Source organism: Kwoniella pini, chromosome 1, assembly GCF_000512605.2.
Source record: "Kwoniella pini CBS 10737 chromosome 1, complete sequence".
NCBI classification, from domain to species: Eukaryota; Fungi; Basidiomycota; class Tremellomycetes; order Tremellales; family Cryptococcaceae; genus Kwoniella; species Kwoniella pini.
In genome coordinates, this window is record NC_091716.1 from 965,021 (window position 1) to 985,854 (window position 20,834).

Genomic DNA, 20,834 nt, shown 5'->3' on the forward strand with positions numbered 1-20,834 from the left:
TTATCGACCTTGATCGCCATCTAAAAATATTTTTCACCAGCTAGAAGAGCAGCTAAGGCACTAATAATACTAAAAGTAGCTGAATTTAAATAAGTCGTACGATTGACAGTCGAAGAAGAAAAATTACTCTGATTGGCAGTTGTATTTATAGTAGAGTCAGTGGAATTGTCATTAGAGGTATTTGTTGATAAACCCATTTGGACCGTTGTTGTTAAAGAAGTAGGAGGTGGTGGAATTCCTTTAATATCTGTTTTAGATGATAATTGAATAGTTAAATCATTTGAATTTGTAATCATATAAACATTCTTTAAAAAACTATCACCTAATAACCATGTTAAATCATCTTTAATTAATCCTGATGAAATTGATGATAAACAATTTCCTTTTAAATCATTAGATAAAGGTTGAAATAATAAATCTCGCACATCAATTCTGAAAAAATAAAAAAGTTATATTGATCAATGGAAAACAAACATTTGTACAGTTTTTTTTTTGAATTTTGAAGAGTGAATAATAGGAAGGATAAGAGATATAGAAAATATTACTTACTGAAAAGCAATTTTACCAAATGTCATTGTTATTTCTTGATTAATCGTGCATGGTATAGAAAACATCCCTCCACCAACACTATGAAGATGAGATACTTTATCTCTTATTGATTTTGATTATGATACAGAATTGACTTACTCAATAGCGCCATCGATCTGAGCATGGAAAGCGGCGGCACTTCATACAAGCAGTCAAGATACGATAATCTGTTGATCTAATGAACTAGCTTACTCGGCAGGAGGAGCAATTATTAGACTTGTACCTGATGATATAATTATGAATCGTCAATCTCAAAAAAAAGAGAGGAAGAGACGATATCTACAATCATGCTTACCAGTATCGAGAATAGCTTGTCTACCTTGAACTACCTCTACACCATCTACATTTACAGCAGCCATATCGATTTGCCAAAATCCATCATCACTTGTTACTCTAAGACTTTGTGTAGTCGAAGCATCGAATTTTGAGGTATCGGCTTGACCAAAAACGAGTTCACCGTTATTTTCTCCATCAGCTAAATGATTTCTCAATACGGTTAATTGTGATTGTTCATGTGGTCAATGAAATATTTCGGATCAACTTACTAAATCTACCCAATGCTATACCTAGAATAGGCGATTTGATTAATCCAGTAGAAGCCAAAGATTCGATAGGAGTAGAAACTCCTTGGTTGGAGAGTTTCTGAAAAGCAATCGATGGTGAATTCCCAAGCGACTTTTATTGACTTCTCGAAATGAACTTACACCCAATGCTAATCCGACTAGTCCATCAAACGGTACGTCGTTTCCGGAAAATTGTATACTCTCCTAAAACGCAAATTGGATTTAATATCCATCACCCAAATTATTCTTTTGATCTATTCGTCCCATGTTACAATGAATATACGTTTGATTGCTTACCTGAAGAGCTACTCCCAAGGCGTGATTTTCCAAAGTCATACCTGCTATGGTAATTGTATCCGTAGCTAAAACACCAGCAACGGCACCTGAACCATATGTCACCTGAAATTGTTGTTCTGATGCCTCTACAAATCATATCAGCTAACAATTATATGTTTTCAATCCGCAGAAATTGACTTTACGAAATGTTTGGCTATTGTCAGCACCAAGGGCAGTATGATCGCCGCAGGCCTGTAAGCCACAAGTCCTAATTCAAAAGTCAACATTGCTGTGTTGTTTTGTCATCGACAAGAATACGCTCACGTAGAAGGGACCCAAGTATCTGCACTACCTGTATCCATTAACATCAAGAAGGTTTGAGCAGGTGTACCGATTTGGATTTCGCATAGATAGCCTATTTAACAAATTCCTCAATTTAGCGACATATTTATAGCTGAAGCAGAAGTGAGCTATACCTATATCGTTTGCTTCGATAATGTAGTCTAAACCACCTTGTATCAGATCGCTATCGCTATTTGTCAATGTTCCTTCTTGCAGAGCTTGTATAGCAATTTCCGAGAAACCATTATCGTTTGATCCGGAAGCTATAACAAAATACCTTTCAGCTCACTCCCTTGTCTCAGCCGTCTGATCCAGCTTACCTCGTACAGTGGTTTCAGCTGCTGCCACACCTTCAATTGTAATATGACCTTCAAGAGCTAAATTAGGTTTTGCACCTCTATATGTAGAAGGCGAAGTTATAGTATGATTAGATCTCCAATAAGCTCTTTTATCTTCATCTCGAGGTAAGTCTGGAGGAAGTACATCAGGAATATATAATCGTTTATCTAATTTTAAATTCGATTCAATGAATTTTCTTCTTTCTAACTTTATTTCTTGAAACGCCTTTTCCGACGGAGGTAGCTGTCTTTTATATCTGTGCATTCTTTGAATAGCTGCTTCATGATGTCTTTCAAAAGTTGATATTGGATGTTCATCATTTCTCGCAATGGGTATTTTCCGAAGAGTCAATCTATGAAGAGGATTGGATTGAAGTGGCCTGCTGATTACGAATAAAGGAAAGAGGAAGAAAAGCGTGATAAGAGGGATCATTGTGTAAATGTTGAAGTGGCCTGCACTGAAAGTTGAATAGAAAACAAAATTATCAATCAAGCGGAATTCGAGATGAATGAATGAACAAGGAACAGAATGAAAAGAGGCGAATGAGCAGTCCGGCTGCAATGAAAAAAAATATGAAGTGACAATAAATCAAGTAAGTGAGGAAGGTCAGTACGGCTATCAAACAGCGATAATTTATATATATGGATTAGTATGCGTCAGGAGGGCCAAGAATCATTTCCTCTATAAGAACGGTAGTTTTGGCTAAAATGGAGCATTCTTTACAGTGTGCAGGATAGAGTCGAAACGATGAATCTGCGCATAGTTGCCATGTCCCAGCACATGCGGTAACCATGATATACCTTTTGGTCGTCGAGGTTGTTAGTGATACACAATATACCCTGTTGAGCAAAACAGCGGTGGCCACTCGCATAATTGCTGTTCTTGAATATGTCCAGTTCTACCAGAAGCAGGATGGGTATAGCATAAGCGATTCAATTTATCGCAAACCCAAAAACCACCACGCTGACAATGGGTACCTGATCGATGACCTAAGCCGATTCCAGCGACTAAGCCTCCATCGTCACTGGAATCAGCGGGGCACGATGTCGGCGATCACCGTCAGGTAAGACCCACACTGTAGGTGACATGACGACTATGATGGGAGGCAAACCTAGTGCATGATACGACGTCATTTTTGACCATTCATCATTGGTACCTTAGCTTTTTTCCCTTATTCAACTTAACTTGCAATAGCTAATAACGGCCAAAACAACGACAAAGCTTATAGCATACGCAGACGTTACTAGTAGTTGTACAACCTAAAATTGCCAGTTTAGACAAATCATCGATACAGACATATAGACTGACATACTGCAGAAAGCTAGCTATGGATCACCGGTAGGATCGACGTCGGAGATCAATATATATTGCCAAATCATCGAAAGGACAAGCTAAAACTTCTCTGAACCTCGTTGCCTTGTTACTTGTTTCAAATATACTCTCTTCTTCAATTCAGCTCGGGGACTCTGATATCCCTCGTAGACATTAGGCCGTCATGACTTCTCCGTCACCACCGCCCGATCGGCAGACAAACAATGCCAACCTATCCGCGCCACCCTTTCCAGAATCTGCGGTTTCACCTGATCAACGAGATCCAGCTCCTAAACATCCGAACGCAGAACATCTGATTAATACAGCTGCAAAGCTCGTTTTCCCATCCCAACCAAGACCAGGAGAAGATAAAGATGGCAAGGATGATAAAATACCAGATACCTCAAAAGGATTACAAGAGGGAGCAAGAACCAAAGAAGAAAAAGAAGAGAAAGCTATAATAGGTGGTACACCTTTAGATGAATTACCCTATACACCAGCATTCGATATACCCTCGTTCACAAGTAGAAAATCAGAAATCAAGCAAGTAGACTTGGATGTAGAACCTATCACAGAAGAACATAGATTAGAAGAAGAAGAAAGACAAAGTGGTGATACCCTAAATCCAATTCCTTCAGCGCAATCGAAAGGCGATGCTACCTCTTTATCTAATTCGACCACGAAGTTGCCGAATGACCGAAGCCGTGATATTGGCAAAATGTCTCAATCAGATACAAGACCTGGGTTCGGAGCAGGGAAAGATATCGGCTCTGTGAGTACACAGCTTCATCTCATGCATAAAACCAGATCGTCACTCTGGGCTATCTAGCAATCCGGCATGTCCACTCATTCGTGGTAACTTGGGATGTTCCAAAATGGCCTCCTTTAGCTACATCCTGACTTAGGTTGCTCTCCTTTCATATCCACGTATAAACCCTTGCGATCCAATCGTTCGTGCACCTCAATGTGATATTCATGCTGATCTTTCTTCAATTTACCTTTCTCCCTCTCGTGCAACTCGCATCCTCCACGATAACCTCACCCCCAACGCAACTTGATTCTGTAATTTGGTGACGATGCCGGTCTTACCTGTGTCCAACGGCACTTCCTTTGTCAAACGATTTCGCGAGAAGGTTCGAATGGGCGCTTCTGCACTAGTATCCGCCTTGAATGCCTTACCTTGGGATGATGGTGAAAGCTCAAGTGACGAAGATGAGGATGATGACTCATATCCTCCATCCGGGTCCAGAAAACAATCCGCATCAGTCCTTGAAGAGAAGTCAAAAAGGCCTCATTGTGAGTGACTTCTCTTCTTTGCCACCCTGATTTGCGGTGTTCAGTGACACCTTCCTTGCGCAATCCCTTTAAGTTTAATTATTTCTACCTGTGAATCGCTGACTCATGATAATTGTCACCTTTAAACATGATAGTCAACCGTCTAGGCTCTTCACTTCACACCATCAGACCCATGATACAACCACATGCTGATGAACACAGCAACACTCCACAAAGAAGCCAAACAGCCCAGGCTGCCCAATCTACCAACTCTTTACGCTTCCCCTTCAGAGACAACACCATCGCTCGCAGAGCTCGAAGGCCTAATGAGACAGAGCTGTCATATCAATACGCAGAGGATCAAGCCAGAAGACTGAGCATACAAGATCCATCTAATGACGTCAGCTCAGGAGATAGTTCCCCTCAGATTGACGAATCACGTCGATTGAGTGATCCAGCTAGCGAAACCTCTTCAATCGGTGCTCCTGCTAGGGAAATGTTGAATGAGCAAATTAGTCATGAAGAAGCCATTGGAGAAGCTGAAGAAAGAGATGAGATCGTTCGGGCTGCCGAATCATCCCCTGCAACATCCTCCGCGCCATTAGATCTAGATCTTGCACCCGTTGTCGGTGAACAGGAACAACAAGATATGAACGCAGATGCTGCTCTACGTCAACCCGAGAGTCTGCAAGAAGAGGCTGTAGAGCATGATATCAAACCAAATGAGAACGAGAAAAGGCGACTTCGGAAAGAAAAACTGGCTGAGAGATTGATGGAAGTATTCGGTCTGGACGAAAAGGAAGAAGTACTGGAAGAAATGAGATGTTGGCTCCTACGGAGTGTCAGTAAGTGCCCGGTCATATCGCTGGATTGTGGTCAGACAGCAGCGCTAACCTCTGACGCAGTGCTCAAAGGATATATGTACCTGACCAAGCGTCATATTTGCTTTTTCGCAAATATGCCTGATAAAGACGTACGTATGATGACTCTACCTGGAGAAACCCGTGACTAATGTTGGATAATTTACCAGAATCTCATTGTGAAAACTGGCCCATTGTCGAAAAAGAATTCTCGGACCAAGCTGAACACCAAATTCTGGGTAATCCTGAAGAATGACGTTTTAAGTTGGTATGAGTCTACCGCCGACCCTTATTTTCCCAAAGGTAACATCTCGCTGCAATACTGCACGAGTTGTGACGCTACCGACGAGCTCAAATTCAAAGTCAGAACGGCTGAAAAAAATTACACCTTCACAACTGATACGGAAGCAAGCAGGGATGAGTGGATTAAAGCCATTCAAAAAGTCATGTTCAAGTTACAACATGAAGGCGAGAGTGTCAAGGTGAGCTTTTTAAGATGTAGACAAGGCAACATGAAGTCAGAAGCTGACATCTTCATGCGTTAGCTTATCATCCCGCTCGAAGCTGTTATGGAGGCTGAGAGGAGTCCCACGCTCGAGTTCGCCGAGACAATCGAGATCAAATGCGTGGATGTTGATGATAACATGTCTGTCGAGAGCTACTTCTTCGCGTCATTCCAAAACAACGATCGCGCCTATAGCAGAATACAGCAAGTCCTCGATGACCGTCCGTCTTGGGAACTGCCTCGCATCTCATCTGCTGTCACAATACAACAGCCAGCTGAGGCGCTCGAGGACAGTGTGAACACTATCAGACGTCCTGTACAGCCGTCAGAGAGTACAAATGAATCTGGTTTTGGCATAAAGAGGATTGGATCGGTCCTCAAGCCATTGCTTTCGCGCAGCAGTGATCAAGTTCATGAGACGGACTCACACAAGTCCGGTCTGACGATACCCTTTCTGTCCAACAAAAATCACAAGACCTCCCAAGACAGTCTAGAAACGGTCAGACATGAACCTATCTTAGAGGATGAAGTAGAATCTCCCGATGAAGCCTATGATGACGGATATCCACCTAGACAAAGTGGCCAACCACCAGCTGGCATGAAACATGACGACAGCAAGAACTGGGGCCCGTCTTGGATTCGCAAACCAGCTTCAAAAATACTCGGTACTTCGCCAGGCAGTACATCGACATTAGGTAAATCACCCGAAAGTACGTACGGTCAGGGTATATCTAGGACTTCCACAAACACAACTAGAACAGGTGGGCACAAGAAGCACTCTGTGACAGAGATTGTAGAGCCAGCCCTGCCAAAGGAGCACGATAGTAGCGATGACGAATCATCACAACGACCCGGAGCTTTCTCTGGCGGCCGAGCGCAGAGACCGTCATTCGCCTCTGATGCCTCAGGCAGCAGTCAGATGGGTCACAGCCGATCGGACTTCTCCATGATGGAGGCTAGTGAAACCGGTCAAAGGGAAGATGATGAGACGGCAAGCAAGTTCAGAGATGTGTTCGCTCTGAGTGAGAAGGAGGAGTTGATTGATCGTAAGTGAACCGCAATAGTATGTGAATGTTGCTGACGCGAAGTCACTTGCTGTAGACTTCCCGGGATACCTATTTCGGGTGTTACCTGTCTCTGGCCGATTCTTCATATCAACCAATTACTTCTGTTTCCGATCGTCTCAACTGCTGTATAAAACCAAGGTGGGCTGTGACGACGCCACATTAATGATCAAAGCTGACATTCAGATATAGATGATAATACCTATCAAGGATCTATACGGTCTCAAGGCTCAAAAAGCATTCCGATTCGGTCATTCAGGCTTGATCGTAGTGATCAAAGGCCATGAAGAGCTATTCCTTGAGTTTAGTTCTTCGAAGAGACGTAAAGCTTGCGTCAGATTGTTAGAAGAAAGAATGGAAGCCGTTAGAGTCTCCGGTGAACAGGGGGAACCTGACCAAGCGGATATTGAAACGAGAATCATGGAAGACCTCGATGAATCACAACCGTTAGAATCTAGACTCAGCAATAACAATGTTCCTCCAGTTTCACCCTCTCCACTTTTCGGATCGACGACTTCAACTTTCTTGGAGTTTAAGCCTGAACCTATGAGGGTTACTTGTCTTACGATTGGAAGTAGAGGTGATGTACAGCCGTATATTGCCTTGTGTAAGGGATTACAAGCAGAAGGTCACACGACTAGGATAGCCACACATGGGGAATACAAGGATTGGGTGGAAGGCGTGAGTCTCAGTCCGTGCTTACGATACAATGGAGCTGATGATTCCGATCGCACAGCATGGTATCGAGTTTGCCAGTGTCGGTGGTGATCCGGCGGAATTGATGCAAATGTGTGTCGACAATGGGATGTTCACGGTCTCCTTCCTCAAAGAGGGTTTGCAAAAGGTAAGCTGCTCCTACATTCATTTCCAGATCCAGGCGTAGCAACTGATTTGAGTCCAGTTCCGAGGCTGGCTTGACGACCTTCTTACCTCTTCTTGGGAAGCATGTCAAGGATCCGACCTTTTGATCGAATCTCCCAGTGCAATGGGCGGTGTTCATATCGCTGAAGCACTTCGAATACCCTACTATAGGGCTTTCACTGTGAGTCTCTATAATCATCTTGATGGAATTTTTCGTTAACAGATCCTCACAGATGCCATGGACCAGAACACGAGCATATCCGCACGCGTTCGCAGTCCCGGAGCACAAACGAGGTGGCAGCTACAATTACATGACTTACACTATGTTCGATCAGGTCTTCTGGCGAGCAATATCAGGACAAGTCAATAGATGGAGGAGACACGTGTTAGATATCGAATCAACCACATTCGAAAAATTAGAGCAACATAAGATTCCCTTTTTGTACAATTTCTCCCCATCAATCGTACCTCCACCATTAGATTGGACTGAATGGATCCACGTTACTGGCTATTGGTTCCTCGAAAACGCTGATGAGAGTCAAAGCAACGAGAAAAAGTGGACGCCACCCGAAGGTTTGGTCGACTTCATCGAGGGGGCTCACAAAGATGGAAAGAAGGTCGTATACATGTCAGTCCCCCTTTGACTTTCAGCTGCAGTGGAGTCACTAACGAGCTGTGTTATCCAGTGGATTTGGCTCGATCGTCGTTTCTGATCCTGAAGAGATGACTCGATGTGTTGTCGATGCTGTTGTCGAAAGTGGAGTATGCGCCATATTGTCCAAGGGGTGGTCTGATAGGGGATCCAAATCAAAGGGTGATGACACGGGTGACTCAAAGGGTGCTGATGGAGTCAAATATCCCCCTGAGATTTTGTAAGTGGTCATAAGGACTTCAGCTTGGATCCGAGCTAATTAAACTTCGGTTAAACAGCTCGATTGATTCAATCGATCATTCGTGGCTGTTTCCTCGTATCGATGCTGCTTGTCATCATGGTGGTGCAGGTACTAGTGGAGCGAGTTTCAGAGCTGGTATTGTGAGTTCATTGGCACAAAGATTGCGACCGAACTGTGCTGACTTGGAGACACACATATACAGCCAACGATCATTAAGCCATTCTTCGGGGATCAAGCATTCTGGGCTGAGCGAGCCGAATCACTCAATGTCGGATCGGCTATCCGTAAACTCACTTCTGAAGCTTTGGCCGAAGCCCTCATCAAGGCTACTACCGATGCGAAACAGATAGCTAAAGCTAAAATTGTTGGTGAGATGATAAGAAAAGAGAATGGCGTGAGCAAAGCCATTGAAGCGATCTACCGTGATCTGGTGAGTGAACCCAGAATTCGAGACACCATGCGTAGGAAACTGACATCCCTGCTTGATCTTAGGAATACGCTAAATCAATCATCAAGCCATTACCTGAAGCTGAAGACAAGCCCTTAGACAAAGTGACTTCCCTGCTACATACTGATAGCATCGTACCGTTCCGATCGAGATCCCGAACAAAATCTTCACCTTCCAAATCAGATTTGGAACCCGATACTCAATCTTCCTCTGACGATGTAGAGCGGGATCGCGATGTTCACGCCAGCGATGATGGATGGTCAGTCGTATCTGGCAATGACAATAATGGTAGATCAAGGAATAGCTCAGTGACTCAAGTCGCTGAGAGTAAACCCTCTGGTGTGGGAGTAATTGGAAGTATAGTCAAGGGGAATGAATTGATTAGTGGACTGGGTAAAGCTTTACCCATCTCAAATCCTTTTTCGCTCAAGAAGAAGAAAGATAAGAAGGTTCACGAGGAGGATGATGATGAAGATGAACCAGCATTGGACTCCGCTTTTGTTGAGGGCACTGCTGGGGCTAAAGATAGTGATATATCAACTAGATAATCAACATGGATAGAAAGTATTGAATGAAGGGATTTCAATAAATCTGTAATATAGCTTTTCAGTTGATTCGAAAGTCAATTTCATATCTGTAGCGAGTTATTTGACTGTTTCTACTACCTCTCTTCCGTTTCATTCTGAACGGGAGTAGGTTGTTGTGCTTAAGATTGGACTAGAATTATAATCGACCATATGCTCATGTATAAATAATTCCGTCTTGCTCCATTCTCTAGCGAATGACAATCCAGCGAGTACAAAGAAATCAGAAGCAAGAAGAAAATAGTGTACGATTTACATATGCATGCTTCTAAGTGATATATTTCTTTGATTCGGTCTATTGAACCGAAGGTAAAGAAGCGATAGTGGAGATAGTCGGAATGCTTGATGACCATTCATTCCTTGGTTAAGAGAAGTAAAATTATGATGGATAAGGTGTTCGATTTTCGAATAGGTTTGATTAACGATAATCTATTCTTCTTCGGCAGCGGCTTCTGCGGCAGCTTTCTTTTGACGTGTAAGTTGTTTCATACGTCTCATATAACTAAAAGTAAAAACACAAATCAGTATACAGTATTATGAGAAACATAAATTGAAAACAAAAATGCAATATAAAAAAATAAAAATCAACTTACTCATCGTATTGACATCTAAATATTCAAGCAAATCAAGAAATTAGCTTATAATTGAATTATTGGGAAAAAGAGAAAAATATTTTAAACTCACTTTTCATATCCATGTCTCTCGTCTTCACATTTCCAAGGCATATAAAGTGTTTTATGTCGACATACATTTAAAGGAATTAATAAACTATGTTCGGGAAAGAAAAACAAAAGGTCATGAATGTAAGATTAGCTATTATTTCAAACAATTTTTGACATTGCATTAATAAATCCGTCCATTCCAAAAGAATCAAAAGAGAATAGGCCCAGATTTGTCTTTTCACTTAAATACGATTCTCATTTCAAGATCATCTTTCGTGAATCCGCTTCTTTCTTTATTGAAAGAATTTTCCATCCTGTATATCAATCTGATCATTTCAGATTATTCCATCCAATATTCCATCATCCTAATTTCATTTCCCACTCTCAGAACTAACCTCACTCTTCGCTACCACTACAATCAAATGGTGCTTTGATTTATCCTGTTAAAGATTTAACTGAATTTGCCTTAATTCCTTTCCAATACTAAATTCAAATGTGGATCTCCATTTCATGCTCTCATTATTCAACCATTGTCCTCCCTTCTGCCAAAGTCATAAATTTGGAAAAGACAGCGAGTTCAATACCGGTATGTGAATTAAAATCATCACCAGCATATCGTTCAAAAACCCTCCTTATGCAATTCAACTCGTTCCATTATTCAAATCTAATACTCTCCTCGACTGTTCATCATTTACCAAATCCTCCGCGACGATAGCCATAACTCCCAGATTACATTTATAATATCATCAAGCATTTAAGCTGAAAAAACTCACGCTGAACATTGATCTCTCCATCCTAAGGGTACTCTAGCAGCTTCTAATTCCGATTGAGATGCCGTTGTTGACGAAGTCATTTTTAAGAAAGGATAGGTATTTGATAAGATTGTCGAATACCAAAAAGCGGCTTATATATTGATTGTAATTTTTTGAATTCCTCGCTACTAGCGTGCAGTTAGGTTGATTATGATGATAATACTCGTGCGATATATGATGACTCTTTGTGATTATAGATTATCCACTTTCACAATATCGGACCCAATGTGACTGCAAAACGACCATTCTGACAGGCTAAAGCATAAAGGCGATTCGTAAGATGACCGGAATCAATCTCACGTGGATACAGAATGACAAGAACGGCAATAATCGAATGTGGCATTTCCAAGATGAGCTGAACTGATATGTATTATGAGCTGAAAGCAAAGTGCATTGATATGAGAAACCGAAGTTACAGATCTATATACACATCTTTAGACTCTATAAAAGCCCTAATTGATAAAGCAATCTATATGATATGGGTGAAAATTATAAATATGCGCGATCCAACTTCCACTATATATCGCTTAGATGATGAACATTCCGAGTCCTTTTTTTCCTTTGACAATCCTCCGCAATTTATATACTCGTGTTGCCATCCCATCTAAACCATCATGAGTATTCTATACTTGCGATAGATTCCATTTTGACGATGAAATGCATCTCTTAGACTCTTCGAGAAGCCTCAACACCTCCAGTGGTATCATCGGAAAAGGCGGTCTCCTCGCCGGTTCTGTTACCAGCAAGATCTTTACCGTCAACAGCGTTTTGAGATCGAGTAAGCTTGATATCTTTAGTGAAGAAGATACAGAAGATAGGTGGGAAGATAGCGACAATAGTAGCTCCGAGAACAAGCTTGAACCTGTTTGACATCCACCATCGATGATTAGCGCAATTACCAACAATCATCAATAGGGTGTAAAAGCAATACTTACATGACGCTTTGGTAAGCTGCGATGGCACCAAGTCTAATAGGATCGTTGGCTGGATAAGTAGCGATTTGAGTGATGGAACCGTAAAGGTCGGCTAAAAGAGTAGCGTTGGTAGTTGGTACGTGTTGAGCAAGGGCAGCAGGCATGTGTGATGACCAAATTTCAGCGGCAGCGGCTGAACCAGCAGAGTTTCCGATTTCGGTGATCAACAAAACCATAGCAGTGACGGTAGCAACATCATAGTGAGCTACAGAAGCTTGAGCGGAGACTTGGATGGCGATAGCAGCGAAACCTCCTCCAAGACCTTGAAGGATTTGACACATGACCAATTCGGCAGTGTTTCCAGTAGCAGATCTGGCTTTAAGCATCAAACCGCAACCAATCAATCTAACACAGAGACCAGCGAATAACATCCATTTGAATCGTCGAGTGAAGTACATGATGATACCACCGCAAATACCGAAGATCGTCAAGGCGAGAGATTGAGTAGCTGAGAAATAAGTCAAGTCTCGGTAAGACCAGGTTTGAGTGACGTAAACGTAAGAGTAGAGGTAGGTGTATTGGAGGTAGAAAGAGACGAAATCGGTGAAACCAATCAAGCAAGCACCAAGGATAGGACCTCTCTTGAGCCATCTCATAGGAACAACGGGTCGTTTAGGTACTTTCCATTCGTAGATGAGCATGAGTGGGAAAAGCACAGCACCAATTGTGACCATGGCAATCTGAAGATATCGATGTGTCAGCATTCGTGTGACGTCAGAAACGGAGGATTTGACTTACCATGCTAGCGTTTTTCCATTGACCCTTAGCAGCAGGGGCAAGACCAAGTGGCAGAAGGATAAGTGCAAGGGAAGCAGCAATCAGGATAAGACCAGCAAGATCCATTTCAAGTGCGGCATCTCTGATGACGACGGACCATGGTCTGCGGGCGGTGAAAGTGGAAGTTAGCAGGACAAACAATGCTTGATAATAAAAGGTGGGAAACTCACTTTCGAGCGTTAGGAGAAGCTTTGGCGGGGATGACCTTCTTAGCTTTCCATTGAGCCCAGAAGAGGGTGACAATGATGGGAGCAAGAGCGACAGGAACAAGGATAGCAAACTAAATTTGTCGAGAAGTTTAGTTTCCGCAGCAAACAGAATGGCCATGCCCAATGTATGCAAACTCACCATAGCGTAACCCCATCTCCAGTTAGGTAAGATACCTTGAGCGATTTCAGCGGAAACGAAGTTGTTGATGATAAAAGGTGCTGAAACAAGACCAGTTACAAGCCCTCTACAAGTCGAGCGAAGCAGTAAGCAATCGACCAATTACTACTAAGATGTGTTGGCAAGTTACATACCTCCATCGCAAGTTGGTCATATCAGCGATAACGATTTGTTGAAGCATTTGAAGACCGGTGTAACCGAAAGAGTACAGGACTTGACCACCAGCAATTTGGTTGACATCGTTGGCAGTGGCAATGACGATCTGCGAATCGATGGATGGCAAGCTTAGTTTTGTTTTCTCTTGATATAAGGAAGATCGACTCACGTAACCGATAACATAAAGGATAGTAACAATGACAAATGTCTCAGCTCGACCGACGCTAATCATCGCAGATTGTTGTTAGCAAATCTTGACAAATGAAAAGCTGAGGACAAAGACTTACACATCGGCAAGTTTAGCCATGAGAGGTTTGCCAACGGCAATGATGATAGCGTTGGCGGTGGAGATAGTACCTGACACCGAGTGCTCAAGTACAGATGAGGTTCTGTATAAACTCTCGTGGTCAGCTGACGTTCGATCTAGTCCAACCTCGAGGTACCAGCTTCAACGCGATGCGTAGCCGCATTTATCGCGCAATCAAAGACTAAAAGCGAGCAGGGAGGCAACGGCTGCAAATCGTGCACTCACGCGTAAGAGAGGTATTGCCAGGTAGTGACACCTACACGGAGATCGTGTTAGCTCTGACGTTACTGTACATCGTCAGGAGAAACTGAGCATGCGCTTACCATCAAGCGAGTAGATGTATGATGAAAGAGCTATACTATATTGTAGAAAGAAAAGGGTCAGACCAAGATCGGTTATTCCGTATGCAAGGGGACGCGAAGGAAATTTCGGTATATGACTTACCCTCCGAATAAAAACCATTTTGAGGTTGGTCCCCTGTAACAAGCTCAATTATCAGTATATGTATAATCACATCGGTAGTGCAATTAAGGGAGGACGTGGACTAACCAAACAGCTTGTAAAGCTTCTACTTTAGCTACACCAGCCAACATGTGTTCTTGGGATTCAGCATCATTGTAGTAATCTGGATTAGCATCGGTTCCGTAAAAGTTTTGAGGTGGTTGAGAAGGATCAAGTATAGTTTTTTTCGATTCTTCATTAGACGTTCTTAGATCTGTACGATCTTCATCGAATCGACTTTGATGCGATAGTTCAGGTAAAGTCGATGACATCTTGATTGGGTTTCCTTATCTTTCAACCCAATTTAACGTATTGTGAAGAAGATATAAGAATGGAAAGGAAATTGTAAAAAAAGAGAAAAACGAATTTTATCAGATAAAGAATAACGATGGTCTCCTATATATATATATCAGATAAAATCGAGGAATGTATGAATGAATAAAAAATCAAAATTAAATTGGAGCGGATTATGCTAGAAAAAGGTGACGATTTTTGGTCGTTTGTCTAAGTTGCGGTCTACTAGTAAACTTTTTTTTGGAATCCTCCGATATTTTCAATTGATAAATTACCAAGATTAGTAAAAAAAAGATATAAATTAGGGGTAAGATTTTATCCATTTTATTTTTACCCTTTACCGATTTAGGGATTTAAAATACATGTCCTTATCTGATACGCTTCAACAGGCGCATTACTTATCGGAACGGTTGAGAAAAATTTCTCCCAATATCTTTTACCCCACTTTAGTAACGAGGTAGATTCGTAGGTGAAAATCGGATTAGGGTGAAAATGATCGAATTGACTTAAGCATACTGCGGGACCTTTGTAACATGCTGTACATGCTCCTATTTCGGGTGAGATTTCCGAAAAGATCTTTTCAAATTTGCTCAATACACTCCAATCCGTTCATCTCGGGCAAAATATGTATACTTGGCTTAAAGAATATACTTTCGACCATTTGTGCCAAGCAAAGCTTGGAAATGGAATCAAATGATCATACCAATTTAAGGAGATGTTGAATAGACTTTCTCCTGTGGCTCATCATGTAGATCATAATAAGATAATTTAAAATCTCCTTCTAGCATTTACGCTAATGATTTTAGTGTATGGGAATGATATCATATGATCTAAAAACAATCAAAAATCCCATTTCGATCCGATCGTTTTTATCAGATACGAAGTTGACGGGGTCGATCCACCTAAAGCGAGGAGCCCTAACGGTATACTCATACTTTGAAGTTCATAGCTTAGTCCCAACATCATGATCAATTCTTTTAGTACCGAACTATACTTTAATCGGCCGAACATACTAAACAAAAGGAAGATATGTGGTAATGTCGCTAATCAGGGTTATATCCCATTCTTGGTCGACTACGAATGCAGAATCCTGTCAAACACCGAATTGAGGATTACTATCGGATCAATACGCAAATCCTCATTTGTATTCAATGAAACAGAGAGAGGTTGAAGAGGAAATGTTTTGTTCAGAAAGGTCTGGATTTCAAGAATTCCTTGTTCTGCCGTAGCAAGACATTTTTTTTGGTACGACAAAGTTACGAACTATGGAATTGATCGACAAAAGGCAAATGAATCGAGATTTTCCTAAAAGCCAAGCCATCTCAACGAGTTGAATAGTCTTTTTTTTTTAAACGAGCTTTTTCCACAAAAGAATAAAGGCGTTTCCATGTTTTTGTGGAAATGGTGATTTTCCGAATGCAATGTGAGAGTCACGTGTTTAACACTTGTAAACCACGCCGCGTGTAACGAAAACCTCAAATTGTTGTTGATGCTTTCTTTTGAGGTAGAGTTTCTTCTTAAATTAGCATGAAATTGTAAATTTACATTCTTCAATCATCTAACGGAATTCAATCGGTATTTACTTGACATACTTGCAAAATAATGAATTAGATCAATTAAAGCATAAACTCCAAAAAAAAAATGGTTAGATTCAAAAATCGTTATTTACTCGTTGAATTTTTAATTCCATCTTCATTTTCTTCAAATATTCAAAATAATCATCAAAATGAAGAAGAATTTATGAATTTAGAAGAAGAAGAAAATAATATATTAAATGATGAAGATGATGGTGAAGATGAAGAAGATGAAGAAGATTTAGATTATACATTAAAATTAATACCTAAAATACCATTTCTTTTACCAAAATATCAAACTTTATTAGAAATTGGAGATGAAAATATATCACAGCAAATAATTTATAAATCAATTAAAGGAATTATTCAAGATATATTTGGAGATGAAGGTTGGTCAAGAGTATCTTCTTCTTTTAGAGGTAAGTTTTTCTTTTTTTTCATTTATTTAACCCAAAGAAGAAAAAAAAAATAACTTTAATTAAAAAACTGAATTTTACTTGATTTATTTATTCAAAAAATTTAGTTATTTATCATTCAACTTTAACAACTTTAACTTTTATTAAAATTGCAAGACCATATTATCGTTTAATTTGGTCAAGTTTAACTTTTTTAACTACACTTAGTAGTGGTAATAATAATAATTCAAAAAATTTAAAAATTATACCTCGTGTAATTGGTATTTCAGGTACAATTAAAAAAATGCAAAATCTTGGAATAACTTATCATAGATTAATTATTGCACAATTAATAAATCATTCATCTTCAATTGAACAAAATCAAGAAAATACAATAATGAGATTAAGTGGAGTAGGTAATGATAAAGTTAAATTACAAAAGGAAAGTGACAGGGAAAGAGAAGAAATTGGACGATTAGATGAAGTATAGATAATTTCAAATATAACCCTATTCAATACCAAATTTAAATTTATCGCGAATTTACCAATCGAATTATGTTGTAATGCTCAAATCAAGTATATGTTATAATGTTGTATAATCATTCATCTGATAATAATATTAAATGGTACGATCCCAGCTTAAATGTGATGCAACGACGAGACCATGAAAATTCACATCGGGTTTCAACTTCGTTGAACACCTCGCTCCAATATATGAACTGATATAAGTTGAAATCTACCAAAAGAGAAATATTAGAGGGAATGTCGAAAAGGCAAAAAGTCCTCATTCGATATTAGGTTGTGAGAACGAAATGTATTGACATAAATTAATTAATTCACGAGCTAGACTGGTGTATACATGACGCTTCATCGTTCTGAGATATCCCCTTCACGGCCTGAGAGGTTCCGCAAAATTAGCGAAGCAAATCATTGCCCTTGACCTTGACCTTGACCTTGACCTTGAGCAACCTCCTCCAATCTCTGTTCTAAACCTTTGCCTAATCCTTCTCTTCCCCACTCTCCTTCACCTAAACCCAGACCACCCAAACTACCTGATCGATGAGCATCGAAGCTTGACTTAGGCTGAAGAGTCTTTGGAGGTGGAGTAGCTCCTACAGCTGGACTTTGCTCACCTACCAATCCAGGTGAAAGAGGATTATGAGGTGAGATAGTAGGTGATCTAGTTGACATTGAAGGAGAAACGGTACCTGGAAGGTGATCTGGTGATAGTTGACCAGAAGTGATATCTTCTAAAGAAGTGACTTTGGTAGGTACGGCCGAAAGGAGATCATTGTATGATAAATATGATATTCGATGTCTATTCTTGCTTGGAGAGATATGTGAAGGTATGGAAGATGGGGTGAGTGTATTCAAATTACTGTTGGAACCCTGAAACAGTTTGTGAAGAACGTCAGTCCATACATCTACAATGAATCGGAGACTTGAATATGAATGACCGTCACAATCGAATATCACTCACATCTGAATTAGGCGACGAAGCTCCTGCATCCAAAGAGTCTTTCGAGGTTAAATTAGTATTATCGATGGTCTCTGGTTGGATAGATGCAGCTGAAGCTTGTTGTTGAGCAGTACCACCGGTAAACGTCGACATCCATCCTCCTGGGACTTGAGGACCTGTACTCATTCGCTGAGGCATAGCAGGTCTAGGGACTGTACCTGGAAGACCTGAATCCCTAGTCCCGCTTGTGGGGCTAAGCTGATTATTTGCTTCAAGGCCGCTCGTAACCTGTTGAGTATGGAGTTGACCTAAGATTGGTGGAGACGTGGCCGGAGAGGCGATAGAAGAATTGACTGAGACTGGACTAGTTGATCTTGAGTGAATCAGCGGATGAGGTCCAGAGGAAGAAATCTTCCTTGGTAAGCTTGAAGAAGATTGTCTTGCCATTCCAATACCGTTTGAGGCAATAGCAGGAGCCTCAATTTCTAAACCTTCGAAACCTCTTGACAAGCCATCTGTACTTGCTGTCAAGGCTTCCACAGCATCGTCTAAAACAGCAGGTACTGTATGATCTAAAGTACTACCGTGAGATAGATGGGATAATCGACTAGCTTTGTGATTGAGAGTATGAGGTTGATTTGGTGTAGATAAAGATGCAACAGGGGGAAATTCAATATCTCGTTCGAAAATTGCTGAACCTGATGAGTGGATTGAAGATGGAGATGATGGTCTTGATGATAAATGTGGTGCGTGATGAATTGGAATAGAAGATGAAGGTGTACCAGATGATTTTGGTATAGGATGTTGTAAAGGGGGAAGATTGGCGGAGGGGGGAGAAGTGCCAAGTTCGCTTGAATGGGATCTGACTTGACCTATTGGTCTGACAGGAGATACATCTCGAGAAGCTAATGGTGAGTGAGGTCGGTGAGGTGTACGAGAACCACCTCGCTGCCTAGGTGCAAGAGTAGGCGACGGTTCCCGAGGATCAGAGCTTGGTGGTGGGGGAGGTAAATCAACTGGTGCTATTTGGGTCGGGACAGATCGTCAGCAGGTATCACCAGACCTTGTCATTTAGTGTACAACCCGACAACTCACAGAGCTGCGCACCAAGTGGTACTTGTGTCATGACGGAGATGTATTGTAAAGATGATTAGGAGAAGATAAGGACTGTTTTGAAAGTGTTGCTAGTTGAATGAGACAGGAGAGGCTCAATCAGCCGTTGATACGAAGTGATGGTGATCTCAGCTTGTGACACACGGGGAATGTCCAGAAATCAGATGCGCTGAAGTGTTGTAGATCCCCAAAATGCGTGGAGTTATTGGACTATTAATTTGGGTTGATGTGAGAGTGAGGTGAAGGCAAGCGACCACAAGTTTACGCGTGTAAGAGTGGGGCCCTTATCTGAGAATGGAGCTAAAAGGGGTGTTCAGGTAAAGCCTAGAATTTGATCAGTCCACGAGAGCTGTGTTATTGGGTGATAAAAATCTGGTATGGTGGTATCATTAGTGTTGGATATACGTGAAGAGAGCTGTATTATAGCAGTGAGATATAATCTGATGACCATGAGCTTGTTGATGCTATCAACACATCTATAAGTAACTCTAAATGCTATTCATCAAATCATTCAGTCCGGATATGGTCAGTGGCGTCTCTCCTTTTGACCGGTTATGATAAACACCCATAGAGTAATAACTTATAAACTCACTCCACTTATCAATGAGTGCAATCAAAGTGGGAGGCTGAAATACAGTGATTTCCTCTAGAGAGTTGAGATGCATTCGTTCGAACCAAAAGTTGAAAATCAAGTTGAGCTCATACAGATGTGATCACTTCGCTCATTGTATTCTGGCACTCCAAAAGCACGAACAGCAGTACAACAATCCTCCAACCATACAAGACAACGGATCCTACCTATAGAATAATCGACCGTACATTGGAAATTAGTATTCGTCAAAATCCTCCAACATGCCGTATCAACCAAATCATATATTCAAAGGTGTTGTGACGAAAGTAGGAGCAATGAGGAGAACAGCAACTGTAACAGTGAGTAGATTATATCCACCTTCTCTGCCATCATTGCTGTACAAGCTTCATTGAGGTAATTGACGAATCGTATATGTCAGGTTGAACGTGTATTCGAGCATCCCAAAATACTGAAAGAAATCAAAAGGCATAAGAAATATTTAGTTCATGATGAGAATGAAGGTGAGTTTGCGTGATCTAAGAAGCTTACGATATCGCTTGTAATCCTTCCTTTCCCTTCTTGTTTGATATAATGTTCATCATATACATTATATGTTCACTTTTCGTTAACGCAGCTGACTTGTCTATTCTATTACTCTTCAGTCGCACGATTAGATGACAAAGTAACGATAATACACGGATTACGTACATCCAAAACGAAATCTTTCAGATTACATTCTATACAATCAAGAGATAGTCGAAAATATCCTAATGATCCTATACCTCAAATAATAGCGGAACCAAGTGTTAAACCTAGTAAAAAAATAGGAGTATTAGATATTTTGAAAGAACAGTCAAGTGTTGTTCAGTAATTGGTAAATATCAAATCACTGTATGTATATTATCAGCATTACCTCGGTGTATGGATGAGCAAAGTATTCCAG

At 40.9% G+C, this 20,834-nt stretch overlaps 7 protein-coding genes across 7 annotated transcripts; 3 read left to right on the forward strand and 4 right to left on the reverse strand.

The window, feature by feature from the left end:
- Positions 1-20: 20 nt before the first annotated feature.
- On the reverse strand, positions 21-2,540 carry I206_100377 (uncharacterized protein; the record flags this gene model as incomplete). The annotated part of the gene is made up of 12 exons (XM_019152723.2): positions 21-432; positions 550-627; positions 688-726; positions 781-811; positions 884-1,063; positions 1,134-1,230; positions 1,293-1,355; positions 1,449-1,573; positions 1,631-1,695; positions 1,752-1,842; positions 1,904-2,032; positions 2,090-2,540. 12 exons carry the CDS (start codon positions 2,538-2,540, stop codon positions 21-23), a joined length of 1,761 nt encoding a protein of 586 aa, XP_019014861.2.
- A 1,063-nt stretch (positions 2,541-3,603) lies between these two features.
- Positions 3,604-9,873, forward strand: I206_100378 (uncharacterized protein; the record flags this gene model as incomplete). Its single annotated transcript, XM_019152721.2, has 15 exons — positions 3,604-4,191; positions 4,553-4,715; positions 4,850-5,539; positions 5,600-5,667; positions 5,725-6,036; positions 6,100-7,105; positions 7,161-7,264; positions 7,316-7,804; positions 7,860-7,967; positions 8,025-8,165; positions 8,218-8,612; positions 8,671-8,856; positions 8,915-9,017; positions 9,080-9,307; positions 9,370-9,873. The coding sequence occupies 15 exons, from the start codon at positions 3,604-3,606 to the stop codon at positions 9,871-9,873; spliced, it is 5,085 nt and encodes a 1,694-aa protein (XP_019014859.2).
- Positions 9,874-10,338: 465 nt separating this feature from the next.
- I206_100379 (uncharacterized protein) lies at positions 10,339-11,424 on the reverse strand (the record flags this gene model as incomplete). Its single annotated transcript, XM_019152720.1, has 4 exons — positions 10,339-10,411; positions 10,503-10,517; positions 10,594-10,677; positions 11,345-11,424. 4 exons carry the CDS (start codon positions 11,422-11,424, stop codon positions 10,339-10,341), a joined length of 252 nt encoding a protein of 83 aa, XP_019014858.1.
- Positions 11,425-12,049: 625 nt separating this feature from the next.
- On the reverse strand, positions 12,050-14,757 carry I206_100380 (uncharacterized protein; the record flags this gene model as incomplete). Its single annotated transcript, XM_019152719.1, has 12 exons — positions 12,050-12,245; positions 12,319-13,037; positions 13,096-13,237; positions 13,305-13,414; positions 13,483-13,588; positions 13,656-13,783; positions 13,847-13,901; positions 13,965-14,066; positions 14,210-14,240; positions 14,308-14,342; positions 14,429-14,461; positions 14,534-14,757. The coding sequence occupies 12 exons, from the start codon at positions 14,755-14,757 to the stop codon at positions 12,050-12,052; spliced, it is 1,881 nt and encodes a 626-aa protein (XP_019014857.1).
- Positions 14,758-16,420: 1,663 nt separating this feature from the next.
- I206_100381 (uncharacterized protein) lies at positions 16,421-17,238 on the forward strand (the record flags this gene model as incomplete). Its single annotated transcript, XM_019152718.1, has 2 exons — positions 16,421-16,772; positions 16,877-17,238. The coding sequence occupies 2 exons, from the start codon at positions 16,421-16,423 to the stop codon at positions 17,236-17,238; spliced, it is 714 nt and encodes a 237-aa protein (XP_019014856.1).
- Positions 17,239-17,675: 437 nt separating this feature from the next.
- On the reverse strand, positions 17,676-19,333 carry I206_100382 (uncharacterized protein; the record flags this gene model as incomplete). Its single annotated transcript, XM_019152717.1, has 3 exons — positions 17,676-18,137; positions 18,229-19,229; positions 19,303-19,333. 3 exons carry the CDS (start codon positions 19,331-19,333, stop codon positions 17,676-17,678), a joined length of 1,494 nt encoding a protein of 497 aa, XP_019014855.1.
- An 839-nt stretch (positions 19,334-20,172) lies between these two features.
- I206_100383 (mitochondrial 37S ribosomal protein uS17m) lies at positions 20,173-20,762 on the forward strand (the record flags this gene model as incomplete). The annotated part of the gene is made up of 3 exons (XM_019152716.1): positions 20,173-20,250; positions 20,331-20,412; positions 20,554-20,762. 3 exons carry the CDS (start codon positions 20,173-20,175, stop codon positions 20,760-20,762), a joined length of 369 nt encoding a protein of 122 aa, XP_019014854.1.
- Positions 20,763-20,834: the final 72 nt, after the last annotated feature.